The following is a 25,204-nucleotide window of genomic DNA, read 5'->3' as shown; positions in this document are numbered from 1 at the left end:
AAGGCTGGGGGGGAGGGAAGTTGGAAGCACCCACTTTTGGAAAAGGATGGGATCAAAGTAGAGAATAGAACAAGTGGGAGGTGGGATAGGAGGGAGGGAAATATAGTCAGTCTTTTACAATATATCTACTACATTATTGTTTTGCATTAGCCACACATGTACAACCTATATTGAACTGCTTATCTTCCCAGTAAGGGTGGGTGACAAGGGAAGAAGGGAATGAATCTGGAATTCAAAGTTTTAAAATCAAATATATATATATATATTTAGCATTTATATATATATTATATATATATTTATATAAAATATATATTTATAAATATACATATTTAGTAGTATTAATAATAGTATATATGTATATATACTATTATTAATACTACTTTACATGTAATTGGGAAATAAGATATACAGGCACAGAGATCCACTGGAAAAGTCGAAAGGGGTATGGGAGAAAATATGGGAGAGAGCAGATTGGAGGAGGGGATATCCTGTGGGACTGCTATTTTGGGGCAGTGGGTAGGGAAAAAATGGGAAGAAAATTTGTAACTCAAAATCTGGCGGAAATGAATGATGTAAATCAGAAGTTAATACAGCATTTGAAAAATGAAAAAAAAAAGAGATTATAAAAGATTATAGCTAGTGGGGGTGGTCAAAGCAAGTGAGAGTATTTTAAGGAAGGAGACCGATGTGTCTATAGGCAGCAGGGATGTATCCATTAGATAGCTAGAGACTGAAGATTAAAGAGTGAAGATGATGGGGGAGGGAGGACAATCTGTTGGACGATGCTGGAGTGAGGCCAGAGCCTTGGCAAGAAGGGCCTCTTGTGGAGAGAGCAGATTGGGGAAGGGGGTATACAGTGGGATCGCTGTTTTGGGATGGTGGGTAGGGGAAAGACAGGGAGAAAAATTGTAACTCAAAATCTTGTGGAAATTCATGATGTAAACTAAAAATAAACATAAAATTTAATTAAAAAAAAAAAGAAAGGCCTTCTGCTTGCCAGAAATAAGAGTTAAAAGGGAAACAATCAAGGGAACTGTCTGAGCAATGCGAGATGACAAGGAGGAGAAAAGGACCTTTTCTGAGTGGTTTCAATTTTTTTTAGTGAAGCACGAGAGGGTCAGGTGGGGGGTACTGCTCGAGAAGAGGTGGGAAGGCCCACAGCAGTAGAAGGAAGCATCTATTACAGAAGAGCGGAATGTTAATTGCCTTGATGCAAATGCGACCCCGTCTGAATCGGATAACATAATTTTGTAGGGGTCTCAATCAGTATGGTTTCATGTTGTCCTTCTGCTCTAGTCAGTGACTCTTTGATAGGAGCAAAGGTGCCAGACTGTGGAAGAAATCAGTGATAGTTCACAATGAGTGGTGGGTGAGAGGCAAGGGGTTTGAGAGTATAGAGTTGGAATTGCTCCCCAAGGAGTTTAGTTTGGCCAGAAGAGCATGCAGGGCATTTTTTCATCCAGAAAAATAAAAAGAAGATAAAAGAAAACTTATTAATGTTATTCTTACCCCATGCTACTGGCAATTAGCAATTAACCTTTATTATAAAATGCTTCTCCTCCTGGGAGACACAGATCTCATTCATGGAGGCAGGCCAGAGGGAGACAGTCATGCCATGATCTATTTCTAGTCTAAGTCAGACGAGCATAAGGAAAGATTCATAAGGGAGAGTATTTATCTTCCAAGGAGAGTCTTCTTTCATGTAATATTTAAGTGCCAAACTTTTCTTCTATCAAGAGATGATAACAAATCACATTTCTTGATCAAGTAACTCACTAGAAAAAGAAGATTTATCACAGCAAGAAAAACTCATATGAAGAGCTTCTCCAGGGTTTGCCAGCACCTTTTTACATGAGAATTTTCAGATCTCTGGTTTAAGATAAATCAAAAGTGAAATGGAATACTTACCATGGATCAAATGTTGTTTGTCTTTTTGGGTGGTTTGAACCAGAGCTGCTCTCTGATGGCAGAGAAGAAACTCTGGATGGCACATTATTTTCATGGAATGAATTATCCGGACGTGGAGATGGAACTAAATAAAAAAAAGTCCAGTTACTAAGAAAGCTCTCTTTGTCAAAGCTGGTTTGCTGTGTCATTGTACTTCAGTCCCCTTTATCTTTCACTAAAACAGGGAAAATAGAATGCAAAGCCTGCCCCCATACACCCTGGATATTTGACATAACTGTGACTTAAGCATGATAACTACATAAATACATTTTTAAATTCATAAATACATTTTTCCATTATTTGCAATGTGGCGATAACTTTATCGACATATTTATTATGTATTCCTGGCAAAAAAATTGACTTCTCTCAGCTTAGAGGAACTGACTTGTTCACTTAAAATCTGTAAGATAATAAAAATATATACACATGAATTTCAGTTTTTTTATATTTCTTGATGTAGTTTTTGGAAAAACAAAAACAAAATCATGGGATCCAACTATTCAAATATCAAAGGTGACCACAATCCAAACAGAAGATAACACAACTATACTGCCTAGTTTTCTGTACAAAATATAGCATATTCTACATAAGAAAATAAAAATTGTCTCCCTGGTAAAAGATGACTTTCCCAGGGTTTTCCCTCACAGAACAAAAGACACATAAAACAAAGTTGTAACAATGGTGAGCCAATGCCCTGTCTTCAACGTTGGCATCCCCTCATCGATTTCTTCTGTCAATTTCTAAATTCAGCATGAAAAAAAAAAACCATCCAGCTAATTTTACAACAAACAGAAAAAAGCCATAGGCAAAGAAAGACAAAGGATACCTTGCTTCCTACTCTGCAGAGGAGGGTGGCCAGGTTAGTGAGGGGACTCAAAAACCCACATCATGTGAAGATGTATTGGTGAAACAGAAATGTTTAGCTTAGAGAATGTGGGGTTGGGAGACATCAGAGATGCTTTTAATTATCTGAAAGGCTGTCATATGTGAAAGGAATGGGATTTGTTCTGTGTGCAAAGAAACAGACAGACATTATAAGGGGTTAAGGCTCAACAGAAGGAAGAATGTTCACACAAATGAAGTGATCCAAAAAGGGCACGAAGGTCCTCCTGAGGCTCTGAGGACGGCACGGAGAAGATTCATCCATTCGGTCAGAGTTTAGACTAGTGATCTCTGAGGTCCCTTCCAACTACAGGATCCTATGACAAAGCTGTGATTTAATTCTATCCTTGAGGACTAAGCATTGCAGCATCCCAGGTTTGGATCTGGAAGGGATCTGCTAGTCTAGCCCCTTCGTTTTACACTGGAGGTCCAGGACCCCTCAGGCCTTGTCCATGCCTGCTGTCTCAATGGAAAAGGAAAGGGAGGAATATTCATTTAAGCATGTACCACATCAACTTGCTTAGTTTCATTAATACAATGGAATCTTTATCTGCCTGAGTGTTTTTCTAGACTCAAACATACACGTTGCCCTTTCAGTCAAACTCTGAGATGGATAAATTTGTCTTCATTTACTTATAAACGAAGACAAGTTTTAAATACAAATTCCCAGAGGCCAAAGAATAATTCATTAATTCAGTGTTCCAGCTAACCCCTTAAAATTAATTTTTAACATCAAGTAACAACTTATGTCTTTTAGAAAGATAGTCTATGTGCACCGTATCAAGAGAACACAATTACGTGGCAAGAATAAACTTAGAAAAACAACACGGCAGAGCTGACAGGTGCTGGAGTCGGAGGCAGAAAGATCTGGGTTTAGAGACACTTAGGAGCTGTGTGATCCTGCATTACCTGCATTACTTAGTGCTTCTATGCTGCAGTTGTCTGTAAAGTAAAAGGGTGAGATTCTATTGTGGCTAAGGTTCCTTCTAACTCTCAGTCTATGAGCCTATGACTCTATGACTTGTATGCACAGGCATTTTAACCACCTGTTTTGGCCCCGCAAATTTTATACTTAATAATCACACCATCATATTTAACTAGAGTGACAAATCTAATGGCTTCTTAAGAATCCTCAAACTTCTTGCCCTCTCCACAGCACTGGACACTGCTGAGTACTGCTGTTCTTTCTAGATGCGTGGCACCATTCTCTCAGTTCTCCTCCGACTTGTCGCCCAGTTCTCATTCTCCTGGATCATCACCTATTTCACAACTACTCTCTACAGATGTTCCACAAGGCTCCGTACTTGGGTACTTGGCTTTCTTCTTTTTTCTTTCTCTCTTTTTTTCTTTTCTCTCTTCCTTTATTCCATCACGGCCCGAGGGTTCAATTACCATCTCTATACAGATGATGTATTGAGTGATACAAAGTTGTCCCCAAAGTCTTTGTATAGTTCTAAGTCATAAATAATTTGTATAGTTCTAAATTACATGACAGAAGTATCGTTCTATCTAGCCTTAAGTCTCTTCTCCTGAGCTCAACATCCACATCATCAGCTGCCTACAGGATATTTCAAACTAGATGTCCCTTAGGCATCTCTAACAACATGCCCACAACTAAACTCATCTCTTCCTTTTCTAAACTGCTACATTTCTATCAATGGCACTACTATCTTTCTAGTCTCCCAGGTTTGCGACCTTGGCATCACCCTTGACTCCTCACTCTCACTCAGTCCACAGGTCAGCTGCCCAATCTTGTCGGTCTCTTTTCTGCCTCTCCGATCTCACTCACGTATTTCTCCTCTCCACTCATAGAACCACAACTCTAATTCAGGCCCTCATCACCCCTCGCCTGAACTACTACAACAGTCACCCAGTTTCCTTATCTCAAACCTCCCCCCTATTCTAAGTCCTAGTTCTTTCAGGTACGTCCTAGCAATGTGACACAATGCAAGTCACTCACGTACTCCATTCCGAAGCCTCAATTTTAATAAAGGGATGGTAATATTTGCACTACTTACCTCACACATTTGTCATGAAGAACAAATGAGATGATATGTGAAATTTTGCAAACTGTAACATGCTATATAATCTTGAACTGCTATTAATAAGGGTAAGATGAGGTTAAGTAAGGGGCTCTGAGGTCCCTAATGGGGAGCTGGGAAAGGCCTTCAAGGATCAAAATGAGATGTCTCAACCTGCTGCACTCATCCCTTTATTTTGGTTTGTCCTGGGAAGCAGAGAATATGTAATAGAGTAACTAAACTAGACAGCCTTTATTCCATTGTCTTTTTAGAACTTGTACAATTCTAAAGTTATTTCATTCTGATATATATTAAATATCAAAATGCATTTTGAACTTTTGTAAGTGTATCCCCTCGTAAAATTACCTCTGTAGAAACTACCGACTCTTCTTGGAACAGGATCATTATACAGGTGTCTGTTTTCTTTGGTGGCTGCTCCATCATCTGAGTGGGGGTCATGATAGGCTCCGCCCTAAGGGAATGGAGAGTCTTTTTTAAAACATTAATAAATTAGATTCAAGTTCACTTCAGCTCAGGGGGTCTGAACCTGAAGTCTGAGGACAAATTTTCAGACACTTTGCTAACTTGGATAGTAAAAAAAAATATTTTATTTTAAGTTTAACCTCTAAATGAAATTTAGTATATCCTTCAGTTATGAATGCAGGCAACAAACATAATTCTGAGACAGGACCCAAAGGGATGGGTGTCCATGACCAAAAAAGGTTCAGAATCCCTGCTCTTAGGTAGAATTTCTGTTATGGTGTTTAAGACAATTACAATTTTTTCCCCCAGAATTACATTTCTAAGACAAAAATGATTTACTTTGAGAGAGAAAAGGGCAGTATTTTTGAAATATATGTTAAAAATGTAGTAATTATTAAATAATTCAGACCTCAGATTTTTGCCGTGAATGAAATGAAGATGTGCCCTCTCGAGAGGTTTCTTTAGCTGAAGACCGTGATACACTTAGCTCTGTGGGGATCTGCTCTCCTGGCTGGAAACAAACAAAAATGTAAATATGGAATACTTGTGATATTGATAAACCTAGCAACTAAAATCGCCTAAAATTGGGATGCTCTCATTTAGTCTAACCAACATTTTAGATATCTGAAAGAAAAAAATAAATGTGGTATTTGATGACCAATTCATCGGTAAAATTTATGAAATAAATTCTCATCTATTTCATGAAAGTAAAGGCAAAAAAAAAAGGAAAAGAAAAAGAAAAAGAAGCCAAATTATATAAATAATAAAAATCATCTTATTAAAGTTCAGGTTGGAAATGAAGAAATTAGCCCATCAATAGTTTAAATGATTTATAAACAAAGATTTTGTAATTTTAAAATGTCTCTGTGATACAATGGATAAAGGTTTGACTCCATTCATAGTTCTTGAAATTCTAGATCTATTTGAGAAAATAACTAGTTTTTAGGTGAAATCTCTAGTACTTTAGGCTGAGTTCTCAAATAAGAACAAGAAAAGTCTAGGATGATTTTTCATGACAAAAGCAGTCGGAGACTGGTAACAGAGAAGTTGGTCACAAATTTAAAAGATGACAAATGTTTACAAACCAAGAATACACACATGCTCAATAGCTTTAGTCTTCAACTTTTCACAACTAAATGTTGTCTAGGTTCTTCACTATCTCCTAATCTTCTTTGGGATATTATCCGTTGTTTAATACATTTCATTACTCATATTCATTCTATTGCTTGTCTCTGAACTTCCTCCAAATTCTCCCCAGTCACCTTTAAGGAGTAGAGCCACCAAACTGTCAGTCACAGTGCAAAGGTGGGAAAAGTTATCATCTTTTCTACTCAGAAAAGAAGACTAAGAGAAAGTTATTAATTGCTTAAGGGAATTAAAAAATTACACTCTGGTGGATGATTTTCCTTGGTATTTATTGATAGCTTATAGAAAGGTATTATCTGACGTTGGAGATAATGACAACTGTTTTCTTGAAAATGTCAAAGTATTTATTTTCTTAAGCTTAAATTTACTTACTGGGCTTGATAAGTCACCTTAGTTTGTCCATCCTCCTATCTCCTGCCTGGATCACATTTAAAACTATTCCAGATACACAAGGACCTAGCCCATCTATAAAGATCCCCACGGTAAGATTTCAAAACATCCCTCACCAAATCACGTCAGTTTAAACGAGTCTCACAGGAAATTATTGTATATGTTTGGCCCAAATTCTTCAGGTAACAGCTTAAACCCAACTTTCTCTTCCTTTCATATCTGGTCACCAAATTTCAGGAACCTAGGATTTCATTAGTATGGGTACTCCTTTAGCTGAGGCAGACAGCAACCCCCTCTGACGTGTAAACTACTAGAAAGAATAGGCAGGTGGTGCAGGGAATGGAGAGCTGGATCTGGAATCTGGGGGCCCTGAATTCAAATCTGACCTCAAATACTGTCTGTGTGACCCTGGGCAGGTCACTTGACCCTGCTTGCCTCAGTTTCCTCATCTGTAAAATGAGCTAGAGAAGGAAAAGGTAAACCACTCCAGTGTCTTTGCCAAGAAAGATCCCAAAGGGGGTCACAAAGAGTCAGACTTGACTGAAATGACCGAACGAGAACAAAAGAATGTAAAAATTAGACATCCTAAGGTCAGCCTGGCAACGAACCTCTCTGAACTATGAGATGTTGTTCCAGAAGCATATAAACATACACATCACTTGCCTATATTAGTTGGTAGAGTCTGTCAGATTACTGGCACGAGTCTCTGAGAATTCAGGGTTACCTCTATACCATGATAAATCACTAAATAGGACTTTGGTGAATGCCATCGTACTTTACTTATTTTTGACCATGATAGTTTTAGTTATTTTCCAAATTACTGTCATTTTTATTTTATCTCTTAACTTGAACACCATCTTCCAGTTCCTGTATTGTCCCTTTAAAGCTGTTTGGTCCAGAAGCGGCCAGTCTGGAAGGCTGAGGACAATACTGTTGACTTCTGTCGTTATCCAAAAGGCCTCCTAATCCTTCTTCTGCCAGTATTCACAGGCTGTCAATCATTTTCAACCTTATTTTATATGGTTTGCTCTAGTTCCCTAATTGTTTGTGTTTAAATGCTAATAATTTATTTTTGACTGCTCTATAACTCAGGGGTTCTTAATCCGAGGTCCATCAATCTGATCGTTTTTAAAACAATTTGGTGATTGTATTTTAATATAGTTGGTTTCCTTTGTAATTCTATGTAATTTAGTTTATATTTAAAAATGTTATTCTGAAAAGGGGCTCAAAGCTTCACCAGAGTGGCAGGAGAGATCCATGACCCAAGAAAAGGTAAGAGCCCCCTTTCTAACTTGTCAACTATGTTAAATTCTAAAGTAAAATGATAACCCAAGGCTCTACTACCAGCACTTTTCTCTCCATTCACTCCCCAGAAAAATAACTTTTCTGTATGCTAAAGACTGCCAAATCTAAATCTCCTAGCCTCTCTCATTTGTGTTCTGATCCTTTATTTCCAATGGTCCACAGAATGTCTCTACTGGATGGTCCATGCTCACCTGAAACTCAACAAGTGAAATGAGCACTCCACTGGGAATCAAGACACCTTTATGCTGTGCCACTAACTCTCCACTGGGTCAAAGATACTAAAACTTCTTTGGGCTTCAATTATGCTACCAAATTAAAAAGTAGCACTTGATCTCAAGTGCCCTATACAAAAAGGTATACAATTCTCTGATTTTATGAAGCTGTGTTCTCAGCCGGCTTACTTCTTTCAGCAATATTATTCTCCTTTTAGTCTATCAAATAAAAACCTTGGAGACATCTCTGATTCTTCTAATTTTCCACACCTAATCTTTCACCATTTTTTTCTTCCTTCAAAGGATTTCTCTGATTTGTGCTCTCTCTATTCTCATTGTCTTTGTCTTAATCTAGGCCATCGTGACTTCCTGCATTAATTACGGAAAACTCCTTAGTTGACTTGTTTCTAAGTCTCTCCCTTTCCAATTTATTCTGCATACTACTGCCAGGCAATTTTCTAGATTGCTTCTGACTTAATTCTGCTTTTACCTTGCTTAGGAAAGGACCCTAAAGAATTAAATGCAGGGTCTCCCACCTGCTCCTCTACAATATGGTTCCCACCCCCCACCTCCTTATCCAAACGCATTTCGTATGACTTTCCTAAACAGTAGTCTCATCCAACAGACCACTTCCTTCCAAATGTCATCCAAACATTTGTATCTTTTTGTGTTTGCTTATGTAGTCCACCCCACAACTTTGAAATCTCTTTCTTCTCATTCATCTCAATCCCTCTGCTTCATGAAAGCATTCTTCAATTCCCACTAATATCTCCCTCGTGGTTCTGTTTTCTGTGTCATTTTTGGTCTCTGCAACTAGAATGTAAACTCCCTAAGGTTACAGAACATATTTATTTTATATCTCCCCCATGGTATCTACACCACGCTGAAAACACAGAAAGAACTCAGTGAATATTCACTGCCTGATATTCTTAGCCTTCAGAATGCTTCACTCTTTGATCTCATTATTTTCTGTAAGCAAGGGATGGTCACAGGTTTCATTTATATTCTTCAGGTATTATGGCATGTGCTGATTTAGAGAAGTCTTAAGACCTAGGGCTGGGTCCTGGCTGTGTCTCTTATTACCTGTGTCATGGTAGAGATGTTAGGGGATCCATGAACCTCAGTTTCCTCATCTGTAAAATGGTGGTGATAATAATATGCTGGTATTACATACCTCACAAGGTTGTGGGGACAGTGCTTCATAAACTCCAAAGGCCATGTAAATGTGAGCAATTTTTATTGCTACTATCCTGACCAAATATATTTGGTATAAAATAGGTTTCTACAAGGGTGGTGGTTACATGATTTCCCTTTAAAAAATTTTCCAAAAAAGATACCATCTCCTTGATCCAGGTGAATGGGTAATTTTAGAAAAACGTCATTTCAAAGGACACTGTTGTACCTTCAAAGGTGGTATCAATTTTAAACTAGGAAGAATCATATCTGAACTCTGAAAATCATTAAGTTGTCTTCAAACTTTATTTTACTAAGGTTTAAAAAAATCTATCTTTTGGGTGTTTTATAGACATCAAAAATTCACTCCAAAACTTGGAATCTAAGGATTATCTGTAGCCATTAAAAAACTTTTGGCCTGAGTTAGGAAATCAAGTCAGAAAAGCAGTCAGTAAAAAAAGGTGCTGAAAGCATGTGGATTGGTGAGATGGAAGAATATCCTTGTGAATTCACCCTCAAAGTAAAAAAAACTATAGGGAAAAAAACCTTATGGATTTCACTACTAATTCAAAATGAAATTGTATTGGAAAAAGGTGCTGTAATGTAGTGCAAAATTTAACAAAGAATCGGATTTTTAGAGAACTACTGAATCCTCCCTATGGCCCAATTATTAATGACTCAAAGATTCAGCATTATTATTGTTTTATTTTTATTATTATTTTAACAGATATTGTTGATTCACTTGTTTTTCTTTTAAAGTGTTTAGAAACTACCCCTATCTTGTATCCTTAAGATATCCTACAAAAGGCAAAATTTCAGACTGACCCTATTCAAATCCTCTGCACCATCTTCCTGTGATGTGCCCACAGATTTGGTGAGTAGCCTAAGTTGTACCTGTGGTGATAACAGCTGAAGGCTGTTGGCTCTGACTGCCATCCCTTGCCCTATGTTCAAGCCTCCATCTGAGCCTTTCGCTCTCACTTTGTCCCGAGTCACGTACATGGAATGCCTATGAGGCCGCTGCTGGGAAGAGAAAGGGCTGGTATAGCCCAGACCATAGGAAAAAGATTCGTGTGGCGCAGACAGTGAGTGTGAATGGCTTCCATCCATGTGGTCAGGCAGTTTCAGCTCCTCCATTGTTTTGGAATGCCTTGCTGCTGTTCGCCGGGAGTCCAGTGTGCCCTCACTGCGGTTAGTTCTCCCAGAAGGACTAAGCAAAGTTCTACTGTCATTGTGCCTGGGAGGAGTTGGGCTGGTGGGAGAGTTCAAGTCTAGGCAGCTCGATGGAAAATACCTGCTGCTATTGGGATCAGAAATCTGCACTCTGGCTTCAGAAAGGTTACTCACAGATTTGGAGTCAGTCAGGACCCCGTGACTTTTGGCCTTTGCCCTATAAGAAGGACTCTTAGAAGACTGGGGAATAGTGTCTATGTAGCTATGCCGTCCGTGCTTTTCACCAGGCTGTAATGTTCCAGTTTTGCTTTGGGAATTTTCCATAAATGAGTGTCGGTTCTGCTGAGACCTACTGTTTGACTTAAGGTATTTTGTGCCTGGGCCCTCAGAAGCCTTTTGGTCAATACTGAAATCAAATTCTGTTTTTGATTTTGACTCTTTGGGGCTAAGAAGATGTGGAATGTTGTTATTGGTGAGATCTTTGTTTGCAGATCCAGGTGGATTATTTGTTTGATAGGGTTTGGTGTGCATGGGACTATGAGAAGCTCCAGAAAGGTTTCCATTGAGGAAGCTTTCACTGGCTGGAAGAACATCATCATTCCGTGGAAGCCCAACACTCAGGTTCTGTATATCCTTGCTGTTAGATCTGTGATGTGCCTGCAAAGCAGCATTTTTGCTGGCTTGATTTCTACATTAAAAACAAAAGAAGCATTAACATATGAACTCTCCTCAGAGACATATACAAAAATGTGTTTTAAATGACCAGATAATAAAGATTTCTTAATAAAATAACATGTCTACACTGTAGTAAACGACAGGCAAAATCTTTTGCAAAAAAAAAAAAAACTTTTAACAGGATTTTGTTATAATATTTCCTTGTCACATCCTGTGTACAGTCCACAGAAATTGCTTCCCTACTGACACTGTTCCAACAAAATTCTGTGTAGTTAATGCCTTGTTTGGGCCCTGTCTATGAAATAGTCATGTCTCATGAAGAAAAATTATTTTATTATAGAACATCTATGGAAAAGAAGAGATATCAGCAGTAGCTAGACTCTTCAGAGTTCCTTCATTTTCCTTGGATACCAGTAAACAACATTTTGCCTTCAGTTTTTCATTTTATCCCATTTCGAATATCCCAAAACACCCCAGTGAGGAAAAGTCATGTCAATTACAAAGCTAAACCCCTCTCTCCACAGGCACATACATATACATGAAAATCTAGGAGCTTTGGGGAAAAAAAGGGTAGGGTTGAAGACATATTTATCTAATCACCTTTGTTACTCTTTTCTAAGTTCATAAAATTTCTTAGTTCACTTGCTCTATTATAGCTCACTTTAGAGTCAGACCCTTCCCGCTCTCCCTCACCCCTCCTTGGGGACAGTATTAGTTTGATTTTGTCTTTCTTCCCAGAATGCCCTGTGAGATTTCAAACAGAATATGGTCTGTACTCACATTTTAGAAAAGTAATAATTGTGCAGTTTCTATTTTGTACCCCAAACTGGGATCATTACTGAATGGAGGAGTTCTCATTGCAAGATCAGATTACTTCAAGGCTTTCACAGCTGCTTAAAATAGCTACTGTCTCACATACCATCATTCCAAATTGACAGAGACTTTCTCTAAAATTTAGAAGTTTATTTTATATTTAAATTTTAAAACAAAATAAAATATTACTGCAAAATAAAACTCATTATGAAAAGTGGAACTTTGAAGTCTTAAGATTATTTCAAAAAGGAGAAACTGTAGTTTGGGATGGACAGGTTTTTGATAAAGAAACAACTCAAACAAATGATTTTCTGTTCTTTTCAAGTATTCAGAAAAATCTTGCTTCAAATATAGCTACTGTCAGAGATGGTTTGATTAGGGATGATTTTATTCTCTTTATGCTGCAATGAAAGAAATGTCACATTTTTCTCAGCAGTATGGTAATCTGTGAAAATAAGCCTTCAAATTTTCCCCAGCAGTGTGTATGCTCAGGCATCATGGATGAGGGGCTTCTTCCTGTCCTCCCACTTCTCAGATGGTGATCTCTGCCAAGAACGATTTGAAAAGCTGTTCAAAGAGCTAACATTAAGGAAGCCTGAAGCAATGTTAAATGTCTCTTCTCCAAAACATATTTCATTAAAAGCTTCCAGCTAGGCCCAAAGAGTCACATTATTAAAAACAAAAACAACAAAAACCACTTTCCCAAGACCCTATCTTAATTAAAAACTATTAATTAAATAGTTTCAGACCTGGAAAGATATTTCTTTTTGCATATGATAGCAAAAGAATCTCTCAAGGATGTTCTCCCTCATGGAAAGACCAGTTGTTCAAAGCCTTTATGTTCTAAACCACTGCTGACGTTGTTATCTGTCCTTCAGAAATCAAAGAGAGCTTATTATTTTTCCTTTAAGCCCGTATCTTTCCCAAACTTTCCTATTTTCTTTGAGGAAACCACTATCCTTCTGGTAACTCGGGTTCACAACTTTAGAATCACCCTTGCCTTTCTCTCTCTTCCTACCTCCACCAAACTTTGTCGATTCTACTTCCACAGAATGTCTTTGTCATTTGTACCCTTTCCTCCAAGTATATCTGCATTATTATGGCCTTGCTATCACAATAGCCTGATGGATCTCCTTATTTTCAGTCCCTGCCTTTCTCCTTTACACAGCCACTAAATAATCTTTCAAAGGTCCTGCTTCCTTGTTGAAAACTATCAAGTAGCACTCCAATGCAAATTGGGTGAAATATAAACGCTCCATTCAAGGGGTCCCACATACCTGTTGCCCCAGCCTTATCCCACACTACTGTTTCATTATTTCCAAGTTCCAATCAAACCAAACAACCAGCCGTTCCCTCAACTCAACACAATTTCTCTTGACTCCTTGTCTTTGTGCATGTGATGTCTCGTACGCAGAATATACTCTCTCTTCAGGCCCACTCCTTAGGATATTCAAAGGCCCAGCTAAGAATAACCTCCCCAGGGAAGTCTTCCCAGATTCCAGCGTGTCTTCTAACACAATTTATCTTGTATCATACCTGTTGTGGACATGTTACACCTATCCATACTCACCTGCCAGCAGCTGAGCGCTTCTATTTGTATCCCTGCCATGATACCTTGCTGAATTCCATTACAATTGCATACCAGTAATTGAAATAATTTAGATTCTTTTTCATGGAAGCTATAATGATAAAGCCACACCAAAATCCAAGACTTTCAACCACAATAAGAATTAAGCTTGTAATGATCCACTCTTGTTTTTGACACACTTTTCTCCTTTAAGTTATGAGCTGGAAGAGGGTCCACAGTGGAGACTTTTGATCTCCAAAATGTTTCTACCACTCCCACAAGTGTCTCTTAATTGTAACACTGAATGACTTAGATACAAACTTAAGGAAAGCAGAGGACATTTGGCAGAGATAATCTAATTAAGAAATTATACAAGGTCTATAGAAAAGGGAATTTTAAATGCATTGCTAAAGTAAGATATTCAAATAAATCTCATCAATAAAACTCTTCCCTTCTTAATCTCGGCCTCTTTGTGATCTAGTTCAAGTCCACACTATCCGTCACTCCTGATTACCTTGCCCTCTTGTCCTAGGCAACTCCAACCCTTGGCCCCTTGGTCATGCCTTGCCAAACCCTGACCTCAGATTACTCCTTCGCCCATTTCTTTTACTCCTATTCATATGCTGCCAAAATGAGTTGGAGGAAATCATGAAACCAAGATGACTGGGCACACTACAGATTTATGTCATCTAATGTTAACAACATCCACACGACAAGTAAAGCAATCCTGCTCCTCTCTGACTCCCTATCTCATTTAAGACCTCGTCTCTCTTCGAGTCTCCCATGGATTCCTTTCTCCCACTCTCTCAGCTGGTCCTCACCACTGGTCATATATGCTGAAAAAAACCTGAAGCTGCCTCCTCTCTGCTCATATCATAGGTCACTGACATCATTCTGCATGATCTAGCCCTTCATTTCAGTCACTGATGAGGAGGTGGCTGTTCCCATGCCGAGGCCAGTCCCTCCACACGCATCCATGGTCCCAGTGCCTCCCTTATCTCCAGAAGACTGCTCCTATTATAATCCCCATCATCTCTCTGACATTCAATTGCTCTCTATCTATTGGCTCCTCCTTCCCTGATGACTACAAATATGTCTCATCCAATCTTCTAAAAAATCCTCATTTCATTCTTCTATTCCAACGACCTAGAACACTCTCACTTCACCTCCTCTCCTAACTCCTTGAAAAAGTCATCATTACTCAGTACCCCCCCTTTCTCCTTACTTTTTACTAAAACCTGTTTTGTGACTTCATTATTTAGCTGAAAACTGTCCTTTCCAAAGCTGGCCGTGATGTCTTAACTGCCATTTGAATGCCCTTTTCCCAGTCCTCATCCTTGCTGAGCTCTACAGAATCCGACACTGCTGTACACCCCCTACTTGGCACTCTCTCTTCTTGGGGTTTTCGTGACACTGCTCTCTTTTGGTTCTGTACCTATTTGTCTCAGTCCCCACTGTAAGAATGTCTTCCTTGACATACCCTCACAATGGTAAGTTATTATCCAAGACTCTGCCTCAGACACTGTCCTCTGTTCTCTCTCTATAACCTCCTTTGGTGATCTTTTCAGTTCCTATGGCTTTAAATGATCATCTCTATTAAAAAGGGCTCTCAGATTGATGTATCTAGTCTTCATCTCTCTTCTGAGCTCCAATCCTAAACCTCTAAGTATCCAATGGACATTTCAAACTGGATGTCTCAATCTCAACATGTCCATTACATTCAGTTTGAAAACTGAACTCATTCTATTTCCCCTCAGGGTCAACCCCCATCCTTCCCTCTTTCTGTGGAGGGAACTATCATCCTCCCCATTCACCAGGTTCGCAAACTGAATGTCCTCTGACTCCTCCCTCTCACCCACCCCACGTATCCAGTTTTCTTGTCATTTCTAACTATGGCTTCTGACCATGTCCCTCTGTCTCTCTCAGTAACTCCACTGGCTCCCTATTACCTCCACAATTACATAGAAAGTCCCCACTTTGGCATTTGGGGCTCTTCACAACCTAGCTGCTTTCCATGGTCTTCTCACACTGTTTTGTACTTTCCTCGTGACACTTGCCTATTTGCTCTTGGCGTAGGACCCTCCATCTACCACCTCTGCACTAAGTCTTTCCCAAATCTGGAATGCCCTCCTTCCTCTTCTCTGCCTCTTGACATAGCTTGGTTTCTTTCAAGATTCAGCATAAATCCTGTCTTCTAGAGTCCTTCTCAGTCCTCCACCAGCCACTTAAGCCTTCCACTGCAAGTTTACTTTCATTCTACTCTGTAGTCATCTTACATGTGTCTCCACTGGTATTTAAGCTCCTTGAGGACTAAAATTCTTTTGTGTTCCACCTTTGTATCTTCCCATGTTTAGTCCAGTGCCTGGCACATAAGCCAAAATAAATGCTTGTTGGTTGATCAATTCATATGTCCCAGGGCCTTGATACATTTGTGTGGGTTAGCAATTATTTATTATGTTACTTTAAATACACATGAAGACTCAAAGACTCCTTCTATTGACAAAGAGAATCATCTCTCCATTCCTCAATAGATGGTTAAAGGAACTCTGGCCAAAAAAAATCAATCCATTGGTAGCCAATCTTCAGACAACAGGTTGGCACTGGCAGATGGAGCATGCCCTCCATTCTTTTTGTGATGAGGCATTATAGCAGTCGCTAGAAGAGGGAGAAAATATTGAAAGCCAGCAAAATTAGGATAATTTTGTCTGAACAGAATTCCCTGAGAGATCTTGTTTTTATTGAGGTTTCCATAAAAAGGAATACTATGATATTTCATGTTCATGTTCTCTCCGCAGAAGTTAGGAGGACAGATGACATCATAATCATAGTCTGAGCCAGGCTCAAAATAAACCCAGAGGGATATAGCTGGTCACGTGAATTTAGGGAACTGCCAATTCTGTGAAAATTTTGGTAATGTTCACCTCAACACTGAACTCTTATCTACAGACATGTGTTGGGAAAAATTATTTTTAGCAATGGAATATTAGCTACTTTAAATATTCAAAGTTAATACATTAAATATGGCTTGAAAGTATTTTATCAAAATGTAATGTCCTAAATTTAGGGTGGGGAACCTGCAGGCTTGAGGCCACATGTGGCCTTCTAGGTTCTTGAGTACAGTCTTTTGACTGAATCCAGGTTTTACAGAACAAATCCTTTTCTTAAAGGGATTTATTCTGTAAAGTTTGGGTTCAGTCAAAAGGCTGAACCATAAGCTTTGGAGTTCTAGAATGTAGTGAACTACAGTCCATAAAGGGTCCATATTTTGTGGCTAACCTCCTTAAAAAGGTTATATAAAACAGGTGCTTCCATTTTCTCTCCTCTCATTCTCTCCCTAACCCCTTACAATCTAGTTTCTGACCTTATCATTCCACTGAATCTGCTCTCTCCAAAGTTACCAATGATCTCTTAGTTGATAAATTCAATGTCCTTTTCTCAATCCTCCATCTCCTTGACCTCTCTGCAGCCTCTGACACAGCAGATCACTCTTGTCTTCCTTGATATATCTGCCTCTGGGTTTTTGGGGCACCATTCTCTTGTGCTTCTCCTATCTGACCACTCTTTCTCAGCCTCCTTTATTGGATCCTCATTCAGATCAGACCCTCAAACTGCAGGCATCTGTACACCCAAGCATACCCAGGATGGCTGCTAGCACTGGTTCTTTGATCTGCTTTTCTAAAGGAAAGTAACTCAAAAGGGTTAACAATCTTACTTTAACATTTATTTATTTATTTTTTAAAGCAATCGGGGTTAAGTAACTTGCTCAAGGTTACACGGCTAGTTATTTCTGGGTAGGTGCTAAGTGTCTGAGCCTGGGATTCGATCTCAGGTCATCCCGACTCTGGGGCCGGTGCTCTTACTCACTGAGCCACATGGCTGCCCCAACTGCCTTTTTTAATACCTCTTAATTCTCACAATTAATTCTCACTCATTATTTCTTTTATTTATCCTGTACACAGCTTGTTTGTATTTATTTGTTTACATGTTGTCTCCTCCATTAGACAGTGAGTTCCTTGATGGCAGAGACTGTCTTTTGTCCCCAGAACTTAACACAGTGTCTGGCACAAAGTAGGAGTTTAATACATATTGACTAACTGTGACTAATAGGCCCCAAATGCCATCACAATACAACTTTTCAAATGATATGACTGAAAAGAAGTAAAAGGACCCAAACTACAAGTTACCAGAAATGCACAGGATTGAACAGACGTTAAACTTCCTAAACTCAAGATCAGCAACCAACTAACAGTATTGTTAAGACCTTGATTCAATGAATAAAAATTTCCTGGAATCAAATCACTAAGATATATTTTAAAATCTAAAGTTACCAAAGAAATTTCAAAATAAGAATATTCTGAAAAAGGTAAAAGAAATTAAATGAAACCAGAAGTCTCTAAAAGAGTTATCAACAATTATAAAATGCTATCAATATTCTGTTAATAGGAGAAACTAACAAAATCTAAGCATTCACACCACTTAATAGGATGCTATTACAGATCAGGAAAGAGTTCTGGCTTAAGCTTGTAAAATGCCATCTCTATTACAGGAAACTGGAATGTTCTACTGAAAGAGTTTATTTGAAGAATGATTCCTTTTTGCTTCTTTAACAATGGTGGAAGAGGAAAAGTCAATTCATGCTTTCCACACATTAAATGTAGCACAGAATCACATTCTCAGCTATCTGGGATTTGTCTTAGTATTTACTCTGTTCAGCTGAAAGTAACACACATACAGCCAACAGCATATATACAGCAGTCTTATGGGGGCATGGTGAAAGAATGACCAGTGATGAAACTGTTAGCTTTGATTTATACCATCAAACAGTTGTGCTCTATTTGTAATTGTTGTTTTACCAAGAATTTAATTCTGTAGCTCAGATTTAATTAGAACACATTTGCAGAAGGCTCACCGCTCACCCTTGGTAAACAGGTGCCTCTTAAACGCTCCTCACATCGCTCATTCCCACCTACAGTGGCACCACTTTGCCCTAATGCTGTCACAGACCATGCCTCATTCCCACAAAGCCTTCCTCTATCTGTGAGCTGTCAACCCTGGAAACTGCATTAGCTGATAAGACCTCACGTGTTACCCTTTCAAGGATATGTGCATTTTCATACAAGACTCAACAGACTAAACAACCAAGACTTAAAGGAATCTGCTACCCACTGTAGGATTTCAAATATGGCCTGATTCTATACAATAGGCTGGTGGGGGCCTTGTTCCATCAGTCATGATGGAGCATTCACCTACTTTATCTGCTGATAAGACCAGTCCTGCTTTCTACCGCCTTAGAAAGAAATACTTACCTATTAGATAATGTGTTGCTTTCAACATGGTATGGTTTTCTCTTTGCTGATCGTGAAGGTGAAGTTCCACAACGATCCAAGAGTCTCTGGGTTTGAAATGAAGGATGGTTCAAACACTGTTCTGTCAAGTATCTGTCTGCTGGATCCAACTTCAGTAAATTCTTAAAGGAAAAAAATTTGGATTTTGAAAAATAATACAAATTTAAGTGACCAAAAGTTGATTAAATAAACTTGAAAAAATTTCTATCAAGTCAATTTCAAAAACTTTTCCTCCTCCCAATTATTAGTAAACATTTCAAAATTAAGACATCAATAAATCAAACTAGCCTTTATTTTTTAAATTAAGTTTAAATAAAAGCACTAGAAAGTGAGTAGGACAGGAAAACAACATACACAATGACTACAGCAATGAGAATGGAAGAAAAAGAAAAGAAGACTATTTAATTAATAATAACAAATCTTGACCCTCAAGAAAAGCTGAGTAAATTCCATCTCCATTGCTCTTTGCAGAGATGGGCAACTACAGAGATACTGAATACTGCATATACTGTCAATGCTGACTGACGGGGTTTTTTTTGTGGTTTTGCTGAACTTTTTTTCACTCTTTCATTTTAAATATTTATTATAAAATAATATATAAATATGTAAATCTATAAATATATAAAAATGCTTGAGGGACAGGGGGATAAGGACATATTAAGAAATAAAAAAGTGAAGTAAAAACAAAAGGATATAAAATAATGTCTAATACATATACACTAAATAAGGTATCTCAATGTACAGGACAGTAGGGGGGAAGCAGATGAGAGAGGGGATGATGGAAGGGAGGGCAGGTTGGGGGGGAGGGAAATTAGAAGTACATACTTTTGAAAAAGGACAGTGTCAACGCAGAGAATAGAACAGGTGGGGGGCGGGATAGGATGGAGGGAAATATAGTCAGTTTTTCACAATATATCCACTATGGAAGCATTTTGCGTAGCTACACATATACAACTTATATTGAATGGGTGACAAGGGAGAAAGGGAGAGAATCTGGAATTCAAAGTTTTAAAATCAAATGATTAAAAAAAATTATTTTTTTTTTACATGCAACCGGGAAATAAGATATACAGGCACCGGGGCATGGAGAGCCATCTTGCCCTAAGTAGGAAAGGCGGAGGAGGCATGGGGGAGGATATAGGAGAGACCAGATTGAAGGAGAGGGTATACAGCGGAATTGCTGTTTTGGGGTGGTAGGTAGGGGGAAGATGGGGAGAAAATCTGTAACTCAAAATCTCGTGGAAATTAATTTTAAAAAATGTCAAATAAAGAAATAAAGGAGTTAAAAATAAAAACACAGAACTGGGAGGAGGTACAAGTAGATTCTAACTGATGCAATCACTAGCTGTCTATGAAACTGGGGGCCCCTCCCAGCCCTAGGAATCTATGCCATCTTTAGAGTACAATAATGCTAAATGAATATGGCTTAAACTCGATTATTTTAAACATATTCAGGAGCCAAAATCCTCTTGTAAGTTGGTAACTACCAAGAAAAAAAGAAGCATTTCACCCAAACTAAATTTGTCCAGGACTCTGGATTCTTTGCTACTTGGTCTCATATCCCTCTAGCGCCACGCCCAAGAGCCAGGCCAAGATTTGGAGTTCTAATGCCAAAGGAAACGAAAATTTTCACTTTTCTGCTCAAAGGGCTTTTGTTCAGCCACCTATACCACTGATTCTAAGCAAGTGATTTTGCATCAGTAATGATTCAGACAATGCTCTAAATGCTGCACAATCCTTTTTCTTTTCCTAATGGGAGAACAAAAGCCACCTTGTGTGGGTATGCATAGGATAATTCTGGTTGCACTGGCATTAGCATTACAATGATTGTATTTTTAAAAGACATCAGCTAAAAATAAATGTAAAAGCTCTGTCCAAAAATAGCATTTTAAAGTAGATGAATATATGAATTCAAGGAAACCAGATTTCTGTAAGTCAGTTCTATTTTAATCTTCTCAATTTACACTGAAATATGATATTAAAATGCTATTGGTCGAAAATACTGTATATATGAGTTATGAAACTTCGGGTTTATAAATTCCTTCATGCGATCAGGTCAATGCTACAAAACCATAAACGGTCAGCAAATACCTAGTTGATGATCTCAAACTTCAACACCAATAGGAAAAAGGACAAAGTGGCCATTCCTCCACAGCACAAGTGATCCAACTGATTTACTTCTCTTCATACTTGCTACCAATCATTCTGATTGAATCAATGACATGATGTATCCATATCGTTATTATCACCATGACCAGCTGAATTATGGTATTGTCAATTCAGACATACAGATACAGCCAACAGAAGCACAATGGCATCAAGCATAGTTCACACAGAATGAGCTTTTCAAATCAGAAATACTCTTTTTTTTTTTTTAAAAGCAATCAGGGTTAAGTAACTTGCTCAAGGTTACACGGACAGTTACTTCTGGGTGGGTGCTCAGTGTCCGAGCCCAGGATCAGAAAGACTCTTAACGACATTTTAGTTCTAGGTTCAAAAGTGAGGTAAATGACAAAGATGGAAAAAACAGACAATTGAATTTATTCCGGTTTTTGCTTACTGATATTTTTTAAAAAGTTAATCAAATCAGTCTGGTAGATCTACTTCAGGAAAACCGACTAACAAATATAAGCCTCATCAGTGAGGAAGTGAGATCATTTTTAGATTCCAAATTCCTCATACTTTTCTTTTTTTTTTACATTTTCCAAATGCTTTATTACCTTCTGATTTACATCATTCGTTTCCACCAGATTTTGAGTTACAGATTTTCTCCCCGTTTTTCCCCTACCCACCCCCAAAAATAGCAGTCCCACAGGATGTCCCCTCCTCCAATCTGCTCTCTCCCATATTTTCTCCCATACCCCTTTCGACTTTTCCAGGGGATCTCTATGCCCCAGTGCCTGTATATCTTATTTCCCAATTACATGTAAAATAGAATTAATAATAGTGTATATATATATATATATATATATATATATTTGAATTTTTTATTTTAAAACTTTGAATTCCAGATTCATTCCCTTCCTCCCTTGTCACCCACCCTTACTGGGAAAATAAGCAGTTCAGTATAGCTGGTACATGTGTGGCTAATGCAAAACAATAAAAAAGCAGATATACTGTAAAAGACTGACTATATTTCCCACCCTCCTATCCCACCTCCCACTTGTTCTATTCTCTGCTTTGATTCCGTTCCTTTTCAAAAGTGGGTGCTTCCAACTTCCCTCCCCCCCAGCCTTCCCTCCCTTCCATCATCCCCCCTACTCTCCTGGAGGGTGAGATACTCTATTTAGTGTGTATGTCATTCCCTCCCAAAGCCAAATTCAATGGGAATAAGGTTGACCCATTCCCTTTTGCCTTCCTATTCTTCCCCTCCATCGTAAGCATTTTTCCCTTGCCTCTTCTGTATGGATAGTTTACCCCATTTGTCTCTCCCCATCTCCTCTCATTATATTCCTCTCTCACCTCTTAATTTCACCTTTTAAGTATCATCCCTTCCTGTTAAATTGGTCCTGTGCCCTCTGTCTATGTATACCTGTAAACATATATACACACATTCACATATGTATTCATGTGCCCATAAACCCTCATATATATATTTCTACTCCCTTCAACTACTGAGAAAAGTTTCATAAGTTACAATTATTGTGTTTTCCATGTAGGAATGTTAATAGTTCAACTTTGATAAGTTCCTTATGATTTCTCTTCCCTGTTTACCTTCTCATGCTTCTCTTGCTTCTTGTATCTGAGTGTCAAATTTTCTATTCAACTCTGGTTTTTTCAGCAAGAATGCTTGAAAGTCTTCTATTCCACTGAATGACCATATTTTCCCCTGAAACATGATACTCAGGGTGGCCAGGTAGCACAGCAATAAAGTACACTGGCCCCAGAGTTGGGATGACCTGGGATCGAATTTGGGCTCACACACTTAGCACCCACCCAGAAACACCTGGCTGTGTAACCTTGAGCAAGTTACTTAACCCCAATTGCTTTAAAAAAAACAAAAAAAACCCCATGACACTCAGTTTTGCTGGGTAGGTGATTCTTGGTTTTAATCCCAGCTCCTTTGACCTCCGGAATATCATATTCCAAGCCCTTTGGTCCCTCAGTGTAGAAGCTGCCAGATCCTGTGTTATCCTGATTGTGTTTCCAAAATATTCAAATTGTTTCTTTCTGGATGCTTGTAATAAATATTCTCTCCTTAATCTGAGAATTCAGGAACCTAGCTATAATATTCCTAGGAGTTTTCTTTTAGGGATCTTTTTCAGGAGGTGATTGGTAGATTCTTTCAACCTCTATTTTGCCCTCTGGTTCTAAAACATCAGGGCAGTTTTCTTTGAGAACTTCCTGGAAGATGATTTCTAGGTTCTTTCTTTGATCATGGCTTTCAGGTACTCCAATAATTTTTAAATTATCTCCTGGATCTATTTTCCAGGTCAGTGGTTTTTCCAATGAGATATTTCACATTGCCTTCTATTCTTTCATTTGTTTGGATCTGCTTAACAGCATCTTGATTTCTCATAAAGTCATTAGCTTCCATTTGCTCCAATCTAATTCTGAAGGAATGATTCTCCTCAGTGAGCTTTTGAGATTCTTTTTCCATCTGGCAAATTTGGCTTTTTAAGGCATTCTCCTCCTCATTGCCTTTTTGAGCCTCTTTTGCCATTTGAGTCAGTCTATTGTTTAAGGTGTTATTTTCCTCAGTCAGGCTGTTGACTCTCATTTCCTAATTTTCTTGCATCATTCTCATTTCTCTTCCCAATTTTTCCTCCACTTCTCTTTTCTGCTTCTTAAGGTCCTCTGTGGCCTGTAACCAGCTCGTATTTTCCTTTGAAGCTTTTGTTGCAGGAGTTCTGACTTCACTGTCTTCCTTCTGTTCCATGCTTTGTTCCTTTTTATCCCCAAAATAGGAGTCTAATGTTGGAATCTTCTGTCTGCTTTGTTTCCTTTGCCTAGTCATGTAGCCCCTCGGTCACTTGACCCCTGGGCTTTTTGCCACAGTAGGACTCTGCCACCAGACAGGGGAGCTTTTATCCCAAACGCTGGGGTTTTCTCAGCTACCGGAGGTATTAGATGGGTGCCCTCTCTGAGGCCTCCACATGCTCTGGCAAGCTGATCATACATCCCAGGACCTCCACCCTAGACCGCAATCCAGATCCAAGCAGGTTAAAGCAAGAGAGATTACCCCTCAGACTGGTGCTTGGTCCCCCTACATTCTGCAGGCTAGGAGCTGAAGCTGCCATGTGGTGCTGGCTGGCTGTGCCCACTTACTGGGTCCCAAAGTCCAGACTGCACTGACCTCTCACTTTGTCCTTTGCATCTATGTATTGATAAATCTGGAAATGGCCAAAGCTGCTGATCTGGAGACCCTCCAGCCGACGACTGGTCAGGCGTCCTGCTGGGGCTAAAGCCTTGGCGTGGAGCTGGGCTTGGCTCCCAGTGCGCTGCGCTGGCTGATTCCTGCCAGCCTGCCGGGCTGTCCTTAGCGTGAGGTTAGCTTTTCTGTGTCATTTTGTGGGTTCTGTCTCATATTTTTCTAATATGCTATTAACTGAGTTCCAAATACATGGTATGATCAATTAATATTGATTGGCCAATTAGTCATATAATTAAAATAAAATAAATATTTATTAAAGTCACATGATTAGTCAACAAATATTTTATGCAAATACTCTGTATTTTATATATATATATATGTATATATGTATATATATATATATATATATAAGACGTTAAAACACAAAAACCCTTGTAACTTAATAGACTGCCTGTGTTATTTACAATTCATTCTCCACAATTCAATTTAGCAAGTATCTTATCTATTAATACAGGGCCTAACTCACATAATGCTTTGCAACATATTCCTACAGAGAGATAAGTAAAATACAAATTGAAGAATATTTTATGTGAAGCAAGCGAGCAGGGCAGCTAGGTGGTGCTGTGAATAGAGCACTGGCCCTGGAGAGAGGAGAACCTGAGTTCAAATTCAAACTCAGACACTTAACACTTACTAGCTGTGGTACCTTGGGCAAGTCACTTAATCCGAACTGCCCTGCCTTACCCCCTCCAATAAGC

General features: G+C 38.7%; 1 protein-coding gene across 1 annotated transcript in view; it reads right to left on the bottom strand.

The window, feature by feature from the left end:
* CDKL5 (cyclin dependent kinase like 5) overlaps positions 1 to 25,204 on the bottom strand; it is a 237,455-nt gene that overhangs the window by 31,707 nt on the left and 180,544 nt on the right. Inside the window, exons 11-15 of the mRNA XM_069100715.1 lie at positions 19,094 to 19,254; positions 10,454 to 11,420; positions 5,743 to 5,844; positions 5,217 to 5,322; positions 1,909 to 2,032 (exon numbers count right to left, since the gene is read on the bottom strand). Coding sequence (XP_068956816.1) covers positions 1,909 to 2,032; positions 5,217 to 5,322; positions 5,743 to 5,844; positions 10,454 to 11,420; positions 19,094 to 19,254 — 1,460 coding nt within the window. The remainder of the gene's footprint in view (positions 1 to 1,908; positions 2,033 to 5,216; positions 5,323 to 5,742; positions 5,845 to 10,453; positions 11,421 to 19,093; positions 19,255 to 25,204) is intronic.

The sequence above is a fragment of the Petaurus breviceps genome, unplaced genomic scaffold (genome assembly GCF_028583685.1).
Source record: "Petaurus breviceps papuanus isolate PSGF00001 unplaced genomic scaffold, PetGlider_PUasm1.0 419, whole genome shotgun sequence".
Taxonomy (NCBI): Eukaryota; Metazoa; Chordata; class Mammalia; order Diprotodontia; family Petauridae; genus Petaurus; species Petaurus breviceps.
This window is presented reverse-complemented; position numbering and strand designations above follow the sequence as displayed.